Genomic DNA, 17,679 nt, shown 5'->3' on the forward strand with positions numbered 1-17,679 from the left:
GCATGCAATTAAAACCTAAGGTCCAGTAGAAATAATTTATTAAGCAAGTCACCACTGTAAGATCGTACTTAAAACGGTATGTGGGTCAAAGCGACTCACACAAGACGCCAGTTTGGAGAAAAAGCAACCGCTCTATAAATGCTTTGTCTGGTTTCGCGCATTATTGCCAGTGCTCAAATCCCCACTTTCCTCCACATTCATTTCTTCCCAAAACACCCCCCGCGCCCCCCCGGAGACTTCACCGTGGGAAACCAGGCTCTGCCCTCTGCTCTTCCACCCCTCAATTACCCAAAGCGCCCGGGGAGCGAACCACCAGGGCCCGGCCCCGCCGCCCTCCGCCCCACGCCAGCTCGGGCCCGGCTTCCCGCTCTTCCCGTCGCCAACGGTCCGCGGGGCCCCAGGGCTCACCTCTCCACCCACTCCCTCAAGAAACACATTTCCTCGGTGTGCAGGACGCTCGGGTCCTGTTTACACATCTTCACGAAGGCCCGAAGCTCGCTCACTTTGCCGGGATCCATGGTTGGGAGGCGGGCGAGAGGCGGGCGGCGGGCGGCGGGCGGCGGGCGGCGGTGGAGACCCGAGGCCAGGCCCGGGCGCGGCTCAACGTGACCGAGGAGAAGGGGGCGGCTGCCGCGAGGCAGAACAGACTAGAACCTCCCCGGCCGCTGGCTCCTCCCCGCCAACGGCCTCGTGACCCCGGCCCTTCGCTCGCTCATCCCTACTCCCTCTGCGCCTCGGGACCCGCGCGCCGCCTAGAACCTTCTAGAGGAGTGTAGCTGTCCGTGATAGTGCCTGCTGCTAGGCCCGAGCGTTCTTCCTCGTAGTCTTTCCTCCGGCCTAGTTCCTGGGACTAGATGAAGGACCTTGCGTGTGTGCTTTCGAGCGGGAGACAGGGGTGGGGGTCGGGGGGGCACTTGGAATGGGACACTCTGTGAAGGTGGAAGTGAAGCCGAACCAGACGCCCTGTGGGGGTTGGGTGGGGAGCCTGGGGGGCCGGCGCGCCAAAACCCGGCCTGGTGACGTCACTGTTCTGCGCCGCCATGGAAAGAAAGCCCGCAGGCGGTGCCTCGGTACCGGAAGGGGCAGGGCGCTTGGCTGGTTTCCTGGCGACGCGGCGGTGCTAGCGGATTCTCTACCCGCTACTTGTACTTTCTCTTCCTGACGCGTGGGTGCTGACCATGCCTTCCCTGCTCTCAACCCCAAAGCTGGTTCCCGTTATAGCAAGGCTCCGCGGCCTCTCAGGTTAGAGTCTTTCCCGCCAGTGCCCCCTCCAGGTCTTCCCTAGGAAAAGCCTAAAGGCAGCCCAAAGAGCTGCAAGTTGATGATTTCTGGTTCTGCACAGGTCGGCACCTGGGCCCCTACGGATTTTTCTTTCGACCGGCTGCTCTGGGGAAGTAGGCTTTAGGTTCTGATATTCTGGAAAGCCAAAATGACTGCTGAAGAGAGTGGGAACCCCGAGGGGCTGTCCTCAAAGATACTCGAACTCGGAATTTCTTTTATCATCATACTTAAGTGTTTCATGTCAAGTAGCGTTTGTTTCTTTTAGGACAACGTAAAATCTTGCCGGGTTTTCAAAGGTTTCATAGGAGAGCTAGCTCAAAAGGTAGAAGACACACGTTTAGGAACAAATGTCGAGTACAGTTCAGTTTACAAAGTAGTGGAGGTAAGGGAGACGTGGCTAAAAGTCTTCTGTTAACAGGCTGATAGTGCGGAGAAAGTGAACCCTCCGTATACAGTATGGTGAGCAATTAATCTGATTAACATAACATTTTATACTGAATAATGAGTCATCCACCTAGCAGGGGTATCTAATTGGGTTATATTTCAGATGAGTGTGCAAAATGTTAACCAGAAAATAGGATATTTGACATCAAAAGTTGTCTTGGCACTTGTGTGTGATACTTGGGTTTTTCTTTTTTGTGGAGCTGGGGATCAAACCCAGGGCCTTGTGCTTGCTAGGCAAGCCCTCTACCACTGAGCTAAATCCCCAACCCTGAAAACGAATTTTTTTATATCAGCTTTCTATGAAAAAATTGTCCATTGCACCGAGCTTGTTCTTTAAGCTTAGTAGTTGTTGTGCCTTTGATGAGAATGAATGAAAATAAATGTGTCATCAGTTATAATCACAGAGGCCTGTGACGAGACTAGAACCAGCTTTTTGGCTCTGATCTTTAACTTTCTTGAAGCTTTGTGTAAATCCTCATTTGATCCAGCTTTAGGACTAGATACTGACTAAAATACATAAAAATCTCGTAAATTTATTACAGTTAGCTTTTAAGCAAAGTAAGTTCAGCGTCTTATTAATTACCACTAAATGTTTCATTGACTCTTCAGTTTACCGACGAGGAACCACAATTAAGGCCTAAACTCCATGAAATCAAGCTCAAAAAGGAGAGATGAACTAGAGGACTTATCATTACGGTCTGAGATGTTTGGTTTTGGTTCTGAAAATGAATTTTCTTTTTTCCAACTTTAATCCTGCATGGAGACAGGTTAATCTTACTAAATGACACATTTTATGTAGATAGCATTTAAAATACCCTAAGCTTTTATGATTTTATTTTCTGAAAATAACTTTGGACGCTAATTGTCCCCAGTTTCTCCTAAAGGATAAATTACCTTTCCTTTCCACTGAGAATCAGATGATACAAAAGTTCAAAATTGCTATGGTAGTTACTTAAAAACAGTAGTTTGGCCTGGTGGTGGTGGTGGTGCCACACACCTTTGATCCCACACTTGGCAGGCAGAGTAAGGTGGATCTCTTGAGTTCAAGGCTGAGGAGAGCCAGGGCTACACAAAGAAACCCCTGTATTAAAAACAAAAACTATATATGTGTGTAGTTTATATATATATATATATATATATATATATATATATATATATATATACAATATATATAATATATATTATAATAATATATATACAATATATATATAATATACACATATAGTAGTTTATAGTTGTTTCTGGCTTTCAATTTAGTATTTGAAAAAGGTGATAGGTTTTAGTGTTGCTGGATGATTTGCTTGCACCCTTTAATACAGTAATTTGCAAGAATTTGGGACTAGCAGCTTGAAAATGCCTAGAATTTACGATAGCTACATTTCTAAAATACAAAAGAAAAACAGGATATATATGACCAATAAATGTTATAAAGGAAGATTTTAATGACAGATTGTGTAAGCACAAAAGTCATGGAGCAAATTGTTTTCAGTGCTTAATAAAGTCAAGCATCTCAGCTGGGGTGGTGGTGCACGCTTTTAGTCCCAGCACTGGAGGCAGAGCCAGGCGGATCTCTGTGAGTTCAAGGCCAGCCTGGTCTACAAAGTGAGTTCCAGGAAAGGCGCAAAGCTACACAGAGGAAACCCTGTCACGAGAGAAAAAAAAAAAAAAGTGGAGCATCTCTCATGTAGCATATCCAAAACTTAGCCTTGGGCTCCTGTCTCATTTAAAACAGTTCCATTCTTGTTTCCTGTGTTCCAAAAACTGTTGGTCTCAACTCCTGTCATACCCTATGAGCATATCCTATTTGCTCTACCTTTTCAATGTATCCTAATGTTAACACTTTTGCTCACACACACCCCATTGCCACCACCTTGGACCAAACTCTTATAATCCCTTAAATGGATTGTGGCAATATTTTAACTTCTTTTTCTACCTTTGCTTGTTTGAGTCTTTTGGCAACAACAACAGAGTTCACTTTGAATAGATTATCCCTCTCCTTAAAACCTTCTATGGCTTAGTTTCTCCTATGTAACAGTTAACATGCATGTGGTGACTGAGCAGCTCCTGAAGAGTCTACTTCCTTTCAGTGTTTTGGCTTCATCCATTTGCCGTCCTTAGTCTGCTGCGGCACTGATCTAGTGCTCCTCAGATTCCTCACGTGCAGCCTGCATCAGGAATGTGGCACCTTGCTGGTCCAAATGTCTGGCAGAGTCTCACCAAATCTCCACATGGGAAAACTATAATCGTATACTCCAGAGTTTCTTTGCTCTATCTCGTTAATTCAGTAACTAAAAAGACTAACAGATCATGTTTGACTTACTATCTGTCTCCAGTTTATAGATTCGGTGGCTTTTGTTTGCTTAGTACTGTGACCCTCAAGTATCTGACACTGCCTAGCAAGTAGTGTGGCCCCCCAGTAATGTTAAGTGAATGAGAGAAGGAATATAATGTTGAGAAGCAGTATCCTGAGGCACTGTAGAAAGCTAAGACGGAACAGTGTTGAAGTAAAAGGTAACTTATTTTTAAAAGAAGCAAATTTAAATAAACCATGTAGCTCAAACCATTTGTTTGATATCTGATGTATTTGTAACTTACCATTTTTTCTCCCAACATGATCCTTAAATGAAATGGCTATAAATATTTTACAGTAACACATTTGTAGATCCTACATACAGACAAGATAAAACTAAAAAGTTTCATATCTGGAGAAAGTGCCAGCTGGCCTGCAGCTCATGATATAGCCAGGTTGTTCCAACAAATCTTGGGTAATACTTTTTTTTTTTTTATTGTGGTATAATGCACATTAAATTTAGTTTACCATATTAAACATTTTTTTTAATGTGCAGTTCATTGGTATTAGTATATTCACATTATTGAGAAGTAGCTTTTCAGAATGTTTTTATTTTGCCAGCCTAAAGCCTCTTTTCCACTTCCTGTCTCAATTAAACTTTTTTTTTTTTTTTTTTTTTTTTGGTTTTTCAAGACAGGGTTTCTCTTGTAGCTTTGCGCCTTTCCTGGAACTCACTTTGTAGACCAGGCTAGCGAACTTACAGAGATCTGCCTGGCTCTGCTGGGATTAAAGGCATGTACCACCACCACCCTTTAGATACTGTGTTAACATTAATCACTCAGTACTTGTCTATGAGTGACTGGCTTATTTCACTTAGCATCTTAAGATTTTTAGTATTCTGTTTTAGTATTCTTTAGCTCATCTATGTTGTAGCAAATGACAAGATTTTTTTCAGTTAAAACTGCCCTCAGCAAACAACTAAGACACAGGCAGGCAGTATGCCAGGACCCCACCCACACACACGCGCGCACTCATCCAAATGCTCACAAGTGTGACTACTCATCAATTTTTGTTAATATCTTGGGCTCTTGATGAACATTTGGGTTGCTTCTACCTCTTGGATACTATGAATTAGAGCCACTGTGAACATCTCTGTGCAAATATGTCTGGTTACTTCAACCTTGAAATACTTATCGTTTGAACCTGTGTTTCTTAATAGATTTTTATCTCCTAATGCTATGTGAATTTTCCAGGAATTTATAATGATATTAATTAATGAAATTAAATAAGTCATAAACTCCACCGGAAAAAAATCCTCTGCTCAAACCACTCAAAAGCAAAACATTTGAAAAAAAGCTTTGTAGCTTTCCATAGTTTTAAAATCACTGTTACACAAATTCATCTTTTTCTAAACTAACCTATTCACACAACTACTGACCAAATGTCCACAATCTTGTTTTTAAAACAAAATTTTCTTAAGCCATGCACAGTAGTGCACACCTTCAATCTCAGCAACTGAGGCAAAGATAAGCAGATCTTTGTGAGTTTGAAGCCAGCTTGGACTACACAGTTGAGACCCCATCTCAAAAACAAAACATACACGCACACACACACACACACAAAAGAAAAGAAAAGAAAAGAAAACCACCTGCCCTTCTGTAGTATTAACAAATGTTATCTGTAAAACTCTGAATAGGGGCTGGAGAGATGGCTTAGTGGGTAAGAGCACTGACTGCTCTTCCAGAGGATCTGGGTTCAATTCCCAGCACCCACATGGCAGCTCACAACTGTCTGTAACTCTAGTTCCTAAGACCCAAACACCCATGGCAAAACACCAATGTATGTGAAATAAAAATAAATACATTTAAAAAGAAAAAAAAACAAAACAAAACTACTCCAAATAAAGGCTGGGGGGGGGGGTGCACGCCTTCAATCCCAGCACTCAGGAGGTAGAGCCAGGCGGATCTCTCTGAGTTAGAGGACAACCTGGGCTACAGAGTTAGTTCCAGGAAAGGCCCAAAGCTACACAGAGAAACCCTGTCTCAAAAAAAAAAACAAAAAACCAAAACAAAACAACTGATTAACCAAGACACACAGAAGAGTGGCGTTCAAATGCTCCATGATCACCATGTATCTAAAGAGTTAATTAGCGATTCCTTTTATTTGACTTCTTCTTCTGCCCCTCTTTGTGCTTTTTTTTCCTCCTACCACCTTCTTTGAATCCTGTTGAGAAAATGGAAGGATCCTTCTTGCTGGTGACCCAAGGTGTGCCTTGTTCATTGTTGTCCACAAGAGTATATGAAGATATATTTGGGGGGCTGTGGGAATTTGGTGAATAATTGTTGAATGACTGTCTTCTCCAGTTCCATTTTTCTGCAAAGCCCTCTTCTTCTGCCACACTGTTTACAAGAAAGGATTTCAACTCACGGTCATCTTCAGCTCCTATTTCTTGATGGGTCTCAAAAATTTTCTTTGAGTTGATTTTTCTTCCATTAACAGTTTTGCCTGAAGGTGTAATGGGTATGTAATTGCCCATCTCGGTATCATCAAATGCCAGGGAAGAGAATGAAGTAAGGCCCTCGTGCCCCAGTGAAACGTAAGACATATATCCTGTGTCATAAGGAGAAAGCCTGGTAAACACTGGGTGGTCACAGGAATGGGAGAAAAGGGATCCTGTACCTCTGCTTCTGCTTCTGTTGGGGCTTCTTGAAGTGCTCAAAAGGTCCTCCAGTGAGTCTTCAAAGAAGTGAAATGAAAATGGGTCCCTTTCACCAAAAATTTCTTTAAAGACATCATCTGCCTTACGGAATGTGAAACCATATTCACATTCGTCATCAAGATGACTTCCACCTCTGCCGTTTAATCCCTCCTTGCCATATTTATCATAAATGTTCCGTTTTTCACCATTTGATAATACTTCGTATGCCTCGGCGACTTCTTTGAATTTTCGCTCTGCTTCCTCTTTATTGTCTGGATTTTTATCAGGATGCCATTTAAGTGCCACTTTCCGGTAAGCTCTTTTTATGTCCTCTGGTGACGCATATCTCTGCACTCCTAGAACTTCATAGTAGTCCACCATGGTTTGACAGAGCAGTGGAAACAAACACCTTTGATAGTGAGCACTGTTTTCCTTGCAGCTCAGGCTCCGTTGCTGCTGCTGGTGGTAGAAGTGACTGCAAACAGGCACATTTTTACATTGAAGGTCGTGCTAGTGCTGCGGGTCACTGCTGACATCTGATTATGTGGTAAGCAGAGGGACAGCACGTGTCAGCACTGCATTATGGTGTCATACTGAGCTAGAGTAGGGATTGGCTCTTCCAAATGCAATTTCCCCAGAGTCATTCTGTGCTCAGCCGCCTCTGCTGTTTCTCCCATATCTTCCTGGAAGCTTTGGGTAGTGCCTCAGTGCAATCCGGGCTAATGGCCACAGCATCCCTCCTGTATATTCTGACTTCCAGATTACTGGCCCTTAATTATTGCTCTGGATTTTGCTGGTTCATTGATTAGTTGTTTTGTTTTGTTTCCGAGACAGGGTTTCTTTGTGTAGCCCTGGCTATCCTGGAACTCACTTCCTCTGTAGACCAGGCTGACCATGAATTTAGAGAACCACCTGCTACTACCTCCTGAGTGCTGGGATGAAAGGCGTGTGATACCACAACCCAGCTTCTGTGTTTTGATTTAGAAAAAAAGACTTAGAAGACTTGGGCCTGGGGGCACTCAAGCAGTTGAGAAATTTATTCTAAAGACGTGCATTCAATAGAAGATATAAATAATTTAATTGTAATAAAAATTGTGATGGAAGATACACCATATAGACACACTGGTTGTGTGAGAGGCACCCTGGGCTGTGGTCTCAGAGAAGACTTGCTGGAATTAGTAGCCTACTATTGAAGCTTTCTGCCAGCAGTAAGTCTTTGAGATGATAGGGTCTGTGCCTACTTGATGTTTAGTATAAAAACACAAGTAAAAATCTCGAAGCCCGTGCTGTGTAATGTGACTGCCAGAAGAAAAGAGTGAATAAAACTTATGGAAGCTGTGCGTTTATGTATTCAGTATACAATGGCTACTTTGTACCAGACAGTTTTAGCTTCTGCTGATAGCTGTATTGAACAAAAGTAGTAATTTTTAATTGTAATGAGATCGAAAATGGGTAAGGTAGTTCATGCCGGTAAACCCAATGTAGAAGGCTGAGATAAGAGGACTAAGGAGTTCCAGGCCAGCCTAAATCACACAGGAAACTAAATAACAAGACTATACAGAATGCCAAAAAAAAAAAAAGTAGGGAGGTGGCGGCGCACACCTGTAATCCCAGCACTCGGGAGGCAGAGGCAGGTGGATCTCTGTGAGTTCAAGGCCAGCCTGGTCTCCAAAGCAAGTTACAGGAAAGGCACAAAGCTACACAGAGAAACCGTGTCTCAAAAAAACAAAAAAAGATTATACATAATGTATAAAACACTGGCCACGCTCCGGTGGTACACGCCTTTAATCCCAGCTCTCTGGAGGCAGAGGCAGGATCTCTGTGAGTTTGAGGGCAGTCTGGGCTACATAATGAGGTCCAGGACAGCCAGGGCTATGTAAAGAGACCATGTCTCAAAACAACATCAAAAATGCATAAAACAGCTTGAGAAAATGTGGTATGATCTCAAAACAAATGAGGAGAATGTGATGGACACGGCAGAGGGCTAGTTCACATTGTTTATTAGAAACTTGTAGGGAGATGGCCTTCGAGTTTGGTCTGTTGGCAGTCCTGGGGATTGATCCAGAGCCCAGCATGTGAATGTTAAGTACTGTACCTCTGAGTTACAGCCCAGCCTCAGACTTCTTTTGTCGGTCTGTCTGTTTTGGTTTCTTTTGTTTGTTTGTTTGTTTGTTTGTTTTTTTTGTTTTGTTTTTGTTTTTTTTTGTTTTTGTTTTTTTTTTTTTTTTTGAGACAGGGTTTCTCGCTGTGACCCTGGCTGTACTGGAATTCACTCTGTAGACCAGGCTGGCCTCGAACTCAGAGATCTGCCTGCCTCTGTCTCCCTAGTGCTGGGATTAACAGCCTCCCCCACCCAGCTCAGCCTCAGATATGTAATTTTATTTCTTTGTTTTTTTTTTTTTTTTTTTTTTTTGCCAGAGCTGAGGACCAAACCCAGGGCCAGTTCATTGACATGTATAGACTTTAGGTCTGGTTCATTTTGAAATATGATTTTTTTACTTGTAAATTCTTTATAATAAAGTTTATTTATTTTTTAAGTAATTTTTTAAGTTTCAATGCCTGCTCTTTTTCTACCTAGACCTGATTTAAGAACAGAGACATAGACTTGTAGTGAGTTCAGCCAGTTCTCAGTCAGTGCCTTGAAAGTTTAGAAAGTCATTGCATTAGTCCCCAAGGCTGCCACGACTAATGCCATAAACTTGGCAGCTTAAAGCAACAGAAGTTAGTTTTCTCTCAGTTTTGAAGGTCAAGATCCAAGATCAGGAGTGAGCATGCACATCTGCAGTGTGTTGGTGTGTGTCTGAACCCTAGCATGGAGTCAGGAATAGAGAGGATCCTTGAAGCTTGCTGGCCAGCCAGTCTAGCCAAATTGGTGAATGCCAGGATTAGTGAATCTTTGTCTCTAAAAATACAGGGAAGAGCAACCTAAGAGGACATTTGTTGAGGTTGGGGATTTAGCTCAGTGGAAGAGCACTTGTCTAGCAAGGTCCTCAGCTGGGGGGCGGAGGGCATTTGTCATAAACCTCTGGCTTCCATAGATGCACACATGTACCCACAACTTACATATCCACCACACACAGACTCCTAACTCTCAAATGCATGCCATTGTTAATGCTTCCTAGGCTCTACAATAGTCTATTCCTAATCTGATTTACGATATTCCCCTTTTGAACCAATTGTATGTCCAAGAGTCTACAGTAGTGATTGTGTCATTGGGATTAAATAAGATTGGTATTGAGACTGGATGGAAGACTGAGTCCAAAGATTTTGAATTTAAATAATCCTAAATTTGAATCTCATTTTATCCAATGCTGTATGAATTTGTATAAATTGTTATTCTGTGTCTGATTCTGACAACTCATTTGTTTGGGGTTTTTTGAGACACAGTCTCACTGTGTAGCAGTGGCCACACGATGCAGACCAATCTGACCTCCAACTTAGAGATTCGCCTACCTCTGCCTCTGCCTGCCAAGTGCCAGGATAAACCGTGTAAAGCTTTCAAAGGTCTGCTAATGGAATAGCCTGTTGTTGCACTAGTTGGTTCTCATGGGTTCTCTCTGCCTCCCCTCCTTCTCTACATTCAAGCACATTTGCACACATGGTGCCTGCTGTAATGGCGTCATGAAACATCTTTCACTTTTCCCCTTCAGGGGAGGGAACCTGAGTGTTTGGAGCAGTCATCACAGTCTGCAGTCACACAGAAGTAGGTGTAACTCCATGTGCTCGCCTTGGGATCGCACCCATCTTAGTATAACACAGTTGCTGTCTTTATGAATCTAGCACTTTATATTATATAGTATTGTAATGTTCTGTCTTACCTCATCTCCATTATGCTTCATTTTGACTGCTAGGGCAAACAGTCTTATGTCTTGCTTAGCATGTGTTCCGGTGATGTCCTAAATGAAATGGTTAAAGTAATGCTAACTATGCTCAGATTATATGTTAGCTATAGCTAAGCATTTTTTTCTTACATTATTTTTGTCAGACTAACATTCCAAGAGTAAATGAAATAGTAACTACTTGTTTTCTTATAGCTAGCATAGTCTCAATTAAAATATTGATTCTGTTTTTCCAAATTTTAGAACATAGCCTTGGGCAGCCCTCCCCCACTCCTTTCTGATCCTGTTTGCTTTTACTCCCTCCTCCTTTTTCTCCTCCTCATAGCCCCTTACTCATACTGTGCTGTGTTTGTGTTCGGTCTACTGTAGCAGACAAGTCTCTGGGAGTAAAGATCTTAACTTGTGTTTCTTAGGGCCCAATACAGGCTCTGCATAGAGAAAGAGCCACGAACACATTGGAAGGAGGAGGAAAGAAATGCTAATGTGTATTTTGTAAGGATCCAAACTACTGGGAATAGTGTGCATATTGTGAAGATGCTCCATTGCGTCCTTTGTTTTTTCTTCAGAATGCATGCCATGTTTACAGCGAAGGTACTCCCTGCAGCCTGTGCCGAAGAAGATTCCAAACCGGTACTTAGGCCAGCCCAGCCCAGTTACACATCCACACCTCCTCAGACCAGGTAAGGCCTTTGTAACAACCACCTCCATTTAGGTGCTCTGTCTAGAATAATGCTGTGCATTAATTTTTTTTCCCAATAGTAGTGTGCCATGATTATACACTGATAGTATTGTTAATGTGACTGAGGAATTAAAGTTTTAATCTTATTTTAATTAAGTTTAGACTATATTGACATCCAGTCTAGAACAATGAATGCAATGAACTATAATTCAGAATAACCAGTAAGAAGTATATATTTCAGAATTCTTTTTATAGGTATGAGTATTTCGCCTTCATGTATATCTGTGTACCACATATATACCTATTGCCCTTGGAGGCCAGAAGAGGGTATTGTATCCTTTGTAACTGCAGTTAGAGATTGTTATAAGCTGCCATGTTGGTGCTGGGGACTGAACTCGGGCCTATGAAAAAGCAGCCAATGCTTTTAACCACTGACCCATCTCTAGCCTCATATTTCAAGAATTTTTAAACAAAACTTCTAAGTCATAGGTTCTAAAACTATTTTCTGTTGACCTTTTGTTTCTATTTAAAATGTTAAATGTTCACTTGCAAATTTTGTTTAACAGAATTACTTCAAAGTAGGTTGGACAAAATTTCCAGATGTTTGTCGCTATGAGAAGAGGCTGACTCAGTTGACAAAGGTCATGCAAAAGACTATGAAGGTTTCTTTCATTTCCAGAGACGCTGCTGGAACAGTTGCCATCAGAATTGCTCAGTTAAGACTTGACACTGTTTTGTTCTGTGTGTAGGAAGGTGATGATGTATTTGTGAATAGTGTTCCAGAGATAGGGTAGTAGGGTAAAACCAAATGCTTTATAGAAAAAGTCAGGTTTTTGAGGAAAATGACTTATTCCTTCCACCATGGAAAGGTAAATGTGTGTTTCTGTAAGTTGCTATGAAAGCGCATTTGTTAATAATATAAATCCCCTTAGAAATACATTACTCTTGCACTGTTTCCACTAGTGAATGACACCAGTGTGTCTCTCAGTGAGGACTTCCTTTGGCTGCTTCTCCATCAGACTAGAGCTCCTGCTGGGAAGTCCGCGACAGCAGGAAATGCAGCTCCCCACTGCAACACACAAGAAATCAGTTTCAAAGCTGTAAGGTAAGCATAGGCCCATTGATACTAAAGGTTTTTTTTACCCTTTTGACCTACCTATAGTTTCTGTTTAAAAGGGGGAAAAAAAGGTAGAATTGATACTTAAATTTTACCAGCTTTGAAATGATTGATTTCTTGTGGTGAAATTCTTTATGTGGTAAGCTGCATTTCCCGGGCCTTGAGTCTCACAATCAGGTGAAGTCGATTACTTCCTGTCAGAACTCCTTTGCTCTCTCCATTATGTGCATAGCGTTTTTACTTTCGCCTTTGCCACAGTTCTGACTATTGTTTGGAGAAAATGTCAAAAGCAACTTGAAACAAAACATCAATATTCAGTCTCAATGCCCATCACATGTAATGTGAGAATTTCCTTTAAAAAGAGAAAAATAGAAGCTGGGCAATGGTGGCACATGCCTTTAATCCCAGCACTCGGGAGGCAGAGGCAGGCGGATCTCTGTGGGTTCAGGGCCAGCCTGGTCTACAGAGTGAGTTCCAGGACAGCCAGGGCTACACAGAGAAACCCTGTCTCGAACAAACCAAAACAAAAGTAGGGAGAGATAGTACTTGGAGTAGTTTTCCATGAGTGAAGATGCACGCTTTGTCTGTTCTCCTCTCCTCTTGTCCACAGTTTACATGTGGGAGCCACAAAGTTTGCGTTTGCTTTTTCACAATGATCGGAGCACTTACGGTTGGAAGGATGTGGCTGGTCAGAGTATTGTGTTAGGAGCACAGATCAGTGTGGGCACATAACAAGCACAAGCATGCATACATATATACATAAAATGTTTTCACAAAACAGAATCATGAATGTCATAAAGTTTAAAGGGACCATCTGCCATGCCATTAAGCATGCAGATTTTACATGGCAAAGGTATCTAAAGCATGAATCATGTACACTTACCCACACACAGACATACACACATTTTTTTTAACTCTGTTTTAAACAGTAGTAATGACACATACCTTTAATCCCAGCACTTTAGAGGTAGAGGGAGGAGCATCTCTGTGGGTTTGAGGCCAGCCTGGTCTATATAACAAGTTCCAGGATGACCAGAGCTACATTGTAAGACCCTGTCTTTAAAAAAAATGCCAGGCAGTGGTGGCACACGCCTTTAATCCCAGCACTTGGGAAGCAGAGCCAGGCGAATCTCTATGAGTTCAAGGCCAGCCTGGTCTACAAAGTAAGTTCCAGGAAAGGCGCAAAGCTACAGAGAAACCCTGTCTTGAAAAAACCAAAAAAAAAAGGTCAACCTAAAGAGTACATTTTTGTCAGCTGTAACTGCTCCAACAGGTCTCACATCTGACATAGTTAATGGTAATACCTACTACTTACAGCTTTAGCAGAACATGTCGATCTCTCTCCTGTTAAATGAGTCCTATACATGAGACAAAGAATATAGAACGTAGAAAAGCATACTTTAGTTACTTATAATTCCACTGCTCAAAAGAATACTATTGAGTTATAGATTTACATTCCCAAATTGTCTCCCCTTAAGCGTTTCTAAGTCAGTTACAAACCCATCTTTCATGTAATTTATGTAAGTTCTCCCCTAAAGAAGTGCATGTGGGGGGCGGGCTGGAGAGATGGCTCAGAGGATAAGAGCACCAACTGCTCTTCCAGAGGTCCTTGAGTTCAATTCCCAGCTACCACGTGGTGACTCACCACTGTTTGAAACTCAAGTCCCAGGGTATCTGATGCCCTCTGCTGGACTCCAGGGGCACCAAGCACACATGTAGTACACAGACATACATACAGGCAAAACATTCAAACACATAAAATATAAATAAATAAGGCTTTTTAAAAATCTGGAAAGACCACTCATGGTAACACATACCTTTAATCCCAGCACTTGGGAGGCAGCCACAGGTGGATTTCTGTGAGTTCAAGGCCACCTTGGTCTACAAAGTGAATTCCAGGACATCTAGAGGTGCATAGTGAGACCCTATCTCAAAATTAAAGACATTGTTATGGTGGGATTATATGAGTTTATTTTGTTGTTACTGCTATTGTTTATGCTGTTTAAAAGATTTAAATGTGCTGGCAGTGGCCTTTGATCCCAGCACTCGGGAGGCAGAGGCAGGCAGATCTCTGTGAGTTCAAGGCCAGCCTGGTCTACAGAATGAGTTCCAGGACAGCTAGGGCTGTTACACAAGAAACCCTGTCTCAAAAAAGAGAAGAAAATTTGAGTGTTAGCTGAGTATAGTGTACCTTTAATTCAACATTCAGAAGGCAGAAATAGGTGGTGCTCTGTGAGTTCAAGGCCATCTTGGTCTATACAGTGAGACCCTGTCTCAAAAAGAAAGTGAAAAAAACGATTAAAATGTGCACCTGACAAAAGCATTTTGAATGTGTCAAAACCATGGGTGAACTTTGTCAAGGAAAATATACATGCCAAGACCCCATAGACCTACTTTATCAAATTTCAGCAACTCACAAGATCCTTAAGGGTTAGAAAGGGGATTTGGGGATTTAGCTCAGTGGTAGAGCACTTTCCTAGCAAGCGCAAGGCACTAGATTGAGTCCTCAGCTCAAAATAAAGGGTTAGAAAGGAAGGGGTTAATAAGTCATGTTGTTTGCTTTTAACTTTTCTTTGTAGCCTCTCTGGCCTGGAACTGGTGGTTTTCCTACTTCACCTACACAAGTGCTAGGATTACATACAGGTGTGTAGCACCACACCCACCACAACCTGTTTTGTTGTTGTTGTTGTTAGATTTATTTTATGTTGTGTGTGAGTAGTTGGCCTCCATATATATGTGAGCCATATGCATGCCAGGTGTCTGTGGAGGTCAGAGGAGGCCGTTGGATATTAGATTCCCTGAAATTAGAGTTTTCCTGGTGTTAGGGACCAGACCCAGAACCTCATAAATAATTGTACATGTGTTCTCCACTAAACAACAGCCTTTACCCCCTGAATCCCCCCAAAAAAAAAAAAGGTGGTATGCTGTATGTTCTTTACATTTATAGCTTTGTAGGTGGATAGACTGTAGTTTTTACCTATATGTCTTACTTCATGTTGACTGTTTTTCAATTTGCCTTTATATTTTAACTAGCATCTAGAATTCTGTAAACTGCCAGCCAGAGCTGAATTGTAAAGATTTTCTATTTAATTTTTTATTACTTATTTAAGTGTGTATTATTTTGCCTTCGTGTGTCTGTGCACCGCATGTGTATAGTGCCTGCAGAGGCCAGAAAAGGACAACTAATCCCCTGAAACCGGAGTTACATATGGTTGCAAGCTGCCATATAGATGTTGGTAATCAAACCTGGACCTTCTGAAGAAGCAACAAATGTTCTTAACTACTCTATGGGTCATTCTTACGGAGGTGTTTTCTCGATTGAAGTTCCCTCTTTCCAGATAACTGTGACTTCTGTTAAGCTGACCCACCTCCCCCACCCTACCCCCACCCCAAGAAGAAAAAACTAACCAGCACACCCCTGAATGGTCACTTCTCACCTATTGCTGTTGGGTGAGAACACCAAACACCTGAGGCTTCTCTACACACGATCACTTGGAGGTGAACAGTGGCTATTCACGTCATTTTAGTCTTCCAGAGTCCTGTCTGTCATTGCATTACCATGATGACAACTGAGTCTCAAGTGTTGGTTTGGTTTTATATAGACCAAAATGGCTTTGAACTTGCTCCCTAGCGTAAGGATAACCTTGTTCTCCAAATCCTGCTGCCTCTAAGTACTAGAATTGCAGAAGCACATATGCCTGTCATTTTTAAGACAGGATTTTACTGTGTGGCCCAGGTTGACCTCCAAAGCTTTCTCCCTTCTCAACCTCCTAAGTGCTGGGATCACTTGTATGCTATACCACACACCTAGAAAATGTAAATTCTTAATTCTGTAAGACTTAACAGCTGCACTTATTGTTGTGTTTTTTGGTAACTTGTTTTTTCTCTTGACAACTTTGTGAAGTGCATACTATTTATTATTTGTTTTACAATTGAGGAAACCAAGGCTCTTCCCAGATCACTGTGTGATTTGCTAAACTAGGCATCCGACACACCACACTCTGCCTCTTCCTTTCTTTTTGTGGTGGTGCTGAGGAATTGACCAGGGCCATCGGGTACTAGGCATGCTGATACTAGGCAAGTACTCTACCGCTGCTACCCCCCACCATATTCTTAACCACATGTTAGTGCATAAACTTAAGACAGATAATTTTAATCGGGAAATATTTCAGTCTCACATGCTGCATGAAAAGAAGTACAACTCCGTTTGGGAGTGTTGGTTTATTTGTGTGTGTGTGTTTGTTGTTGCTGCTGCTGTTTGTGGGGTGGTATACCATGGAGTCAACTCTGGGCCTTGCTCATGCTAAGGAAACATTCTGTGCTGAACTCTATCCCTAGCCCTGAAGGAAGTCACCCTTAATATGGAAGTTTAGAGAGTGGTGTATATTTTTAATCAGATAAAATTTATGTCCAGTGAGTTGTACAGGTCTACAATTAAGTTTTAGCAAAGATGGCTACCAGTGTAATCTAAAAACTTGGTCGATATATAGAATATTTTATTATCTTTTATACTCAAGAGGATCAGTAGTTCAAGGTCCTCCACTTCACAGTAAGTTTGAGGCCAACCTGATTAGGCAAAGCTTGTCTGGAAAATCAAAAGGAGGGTGGAGAAGATAGCTTAGTGGGTAAAGTGCCTGCTACACAGCAGAAGGCCCGAACTTTGAATCCCTAGAACACATGAAAAGTCCAGATGCACTGGATCCCAGTATTGCTACAGCTCGTGAGCCAGCTAGCCTGGTCCACGCAACAGCAAACGAGACTCTGTCTCAAACAACGTGACCGGTAAAGACAAATCTAGAGCTGTCCTCTGACCTCTGCATGTGCTCCGTGGCACGTGCACACACACACACCTAGACAAAAGATATAACACATGTTCAGTGCTCCAGGCAATTCCCTTATACCTTGCTGTAGTGAACTCCCACTTCCATAGGAAACCATTCCTCTGGTTCCAAGATCACAATGCCTGTTTATGTTGCCCTATAAGTGAATAATATTATATGTACCCTTTCTGTCTCTTGTTTTGCTCAATATATGCAAATGAAATCTACTTAGTATTCAGAAGCCTGTGTCTCACATTATGAAGGAAACACAAAATAATTTTTTCTTTCCTCATCCTCTGACTGATAATCAGTTCATGAACTACCTTGTATACAGTAAAAACTACCTAATATTAAACAATTCTTTTCAGAATAGGCCACCTTAAATGTAGTTAGTCTTGGGAAATAATTAAACTACATACCTAGATTACAGCATAAATCTCCATCTTCCCATCCATTTTCGGTCTTTATTGCTCTTTTCTCTCTGGGTTTTCTGCTTGGCTAACAAAACGTG

The 17,679-nt window shown here is 42.0% G+C and overlaps 3 protein-coding genes across 6 annotated transcripts in view; 1 reads left to right on the forward strand and 2 right to left on the reverse strand.

The window, feature by feature from the left end:
* The window catches only part of St13 (ST13 Hsp70 interacting protein), a 36,303-nt gene extending 35,536 nt beyond the window's left edge, over positions 1-767 (reverse strand). The window contains exon 1 of the mRNA XM_036208409.1: positions 409-767. Within this exon, the coding sequence (XP_036064302.1) occupies positions 409-518 (110 nt within the window). The 5' untranslated portion in view covers positions 519-767. The remainder of the gene's footprint in view (positions 1-408) is intronic.
* Positions 768-1,101: 334 nt separating this feature from the next.
* The window catches only part of Xpnpep3 (X-prolyl aminopeptidase 3), a 49,119-nt gene continuing 32,541 nt past the window's right edge, over positions 1,102-17,679 (forward strand). For 2 of the 4 annotated variants that reach the window (XM_036207521.1, XM_036207524.1), the window contains exons 1-2: positions 1,102-1,242; positions 11,119-11,232. In XM_036207521.1, coding sequence (XP_036063414.1) covers positions 1,179-1,242; positions 11,119-11,232 — 178 coding nt within the window. In that variant the 5' untranslated portion in view covers positions 1,102-1,178. Of the gene's footprint in view, positions 1,243-7,205; positions 7,261-11,118; positions 11,233-12,194; positions 12,337-17,679 lie in introns of those variants that run through there. The other 2 variants (XM_036207522.1, XM_036207523.1) reach the window with 2 other exon arrangements.
* On the reverse strand, positions 6,162-7,094 carry Dnajb7 (DnaJ heat shock protein family (Hsp40) member B7). Its single transcript, XM_036207525.1, has one exon. The coding sequence runs from the start codon at positions 7,092-7,094 to the stop codon at positions 6,162-6,164; it is 933 nt and encodes a 310-aa protein (XP_036063418.1).

This window comes from Onychomys torridus, chromosome 16 (assembly GCF_903995425.1).
Source record: "Onychomys torridus chromosome 16, mOncTor1.1, whole genome shotgun sequence".
NCBI lineage: Eukaryota > Metazoa > Chordata > Mammalia > Rodentia > Cricetidae > Onychomys > Onychomys torridus.

Coding starts and splice junctions, on each gene's coding strand:
- Dnajb7 (XM_036207525.1), bottom strand. CDS start 7,094: ATGGTGGACTACTATGAAGTTCTAGGAGTGCAGAGATATGCGTCACCA.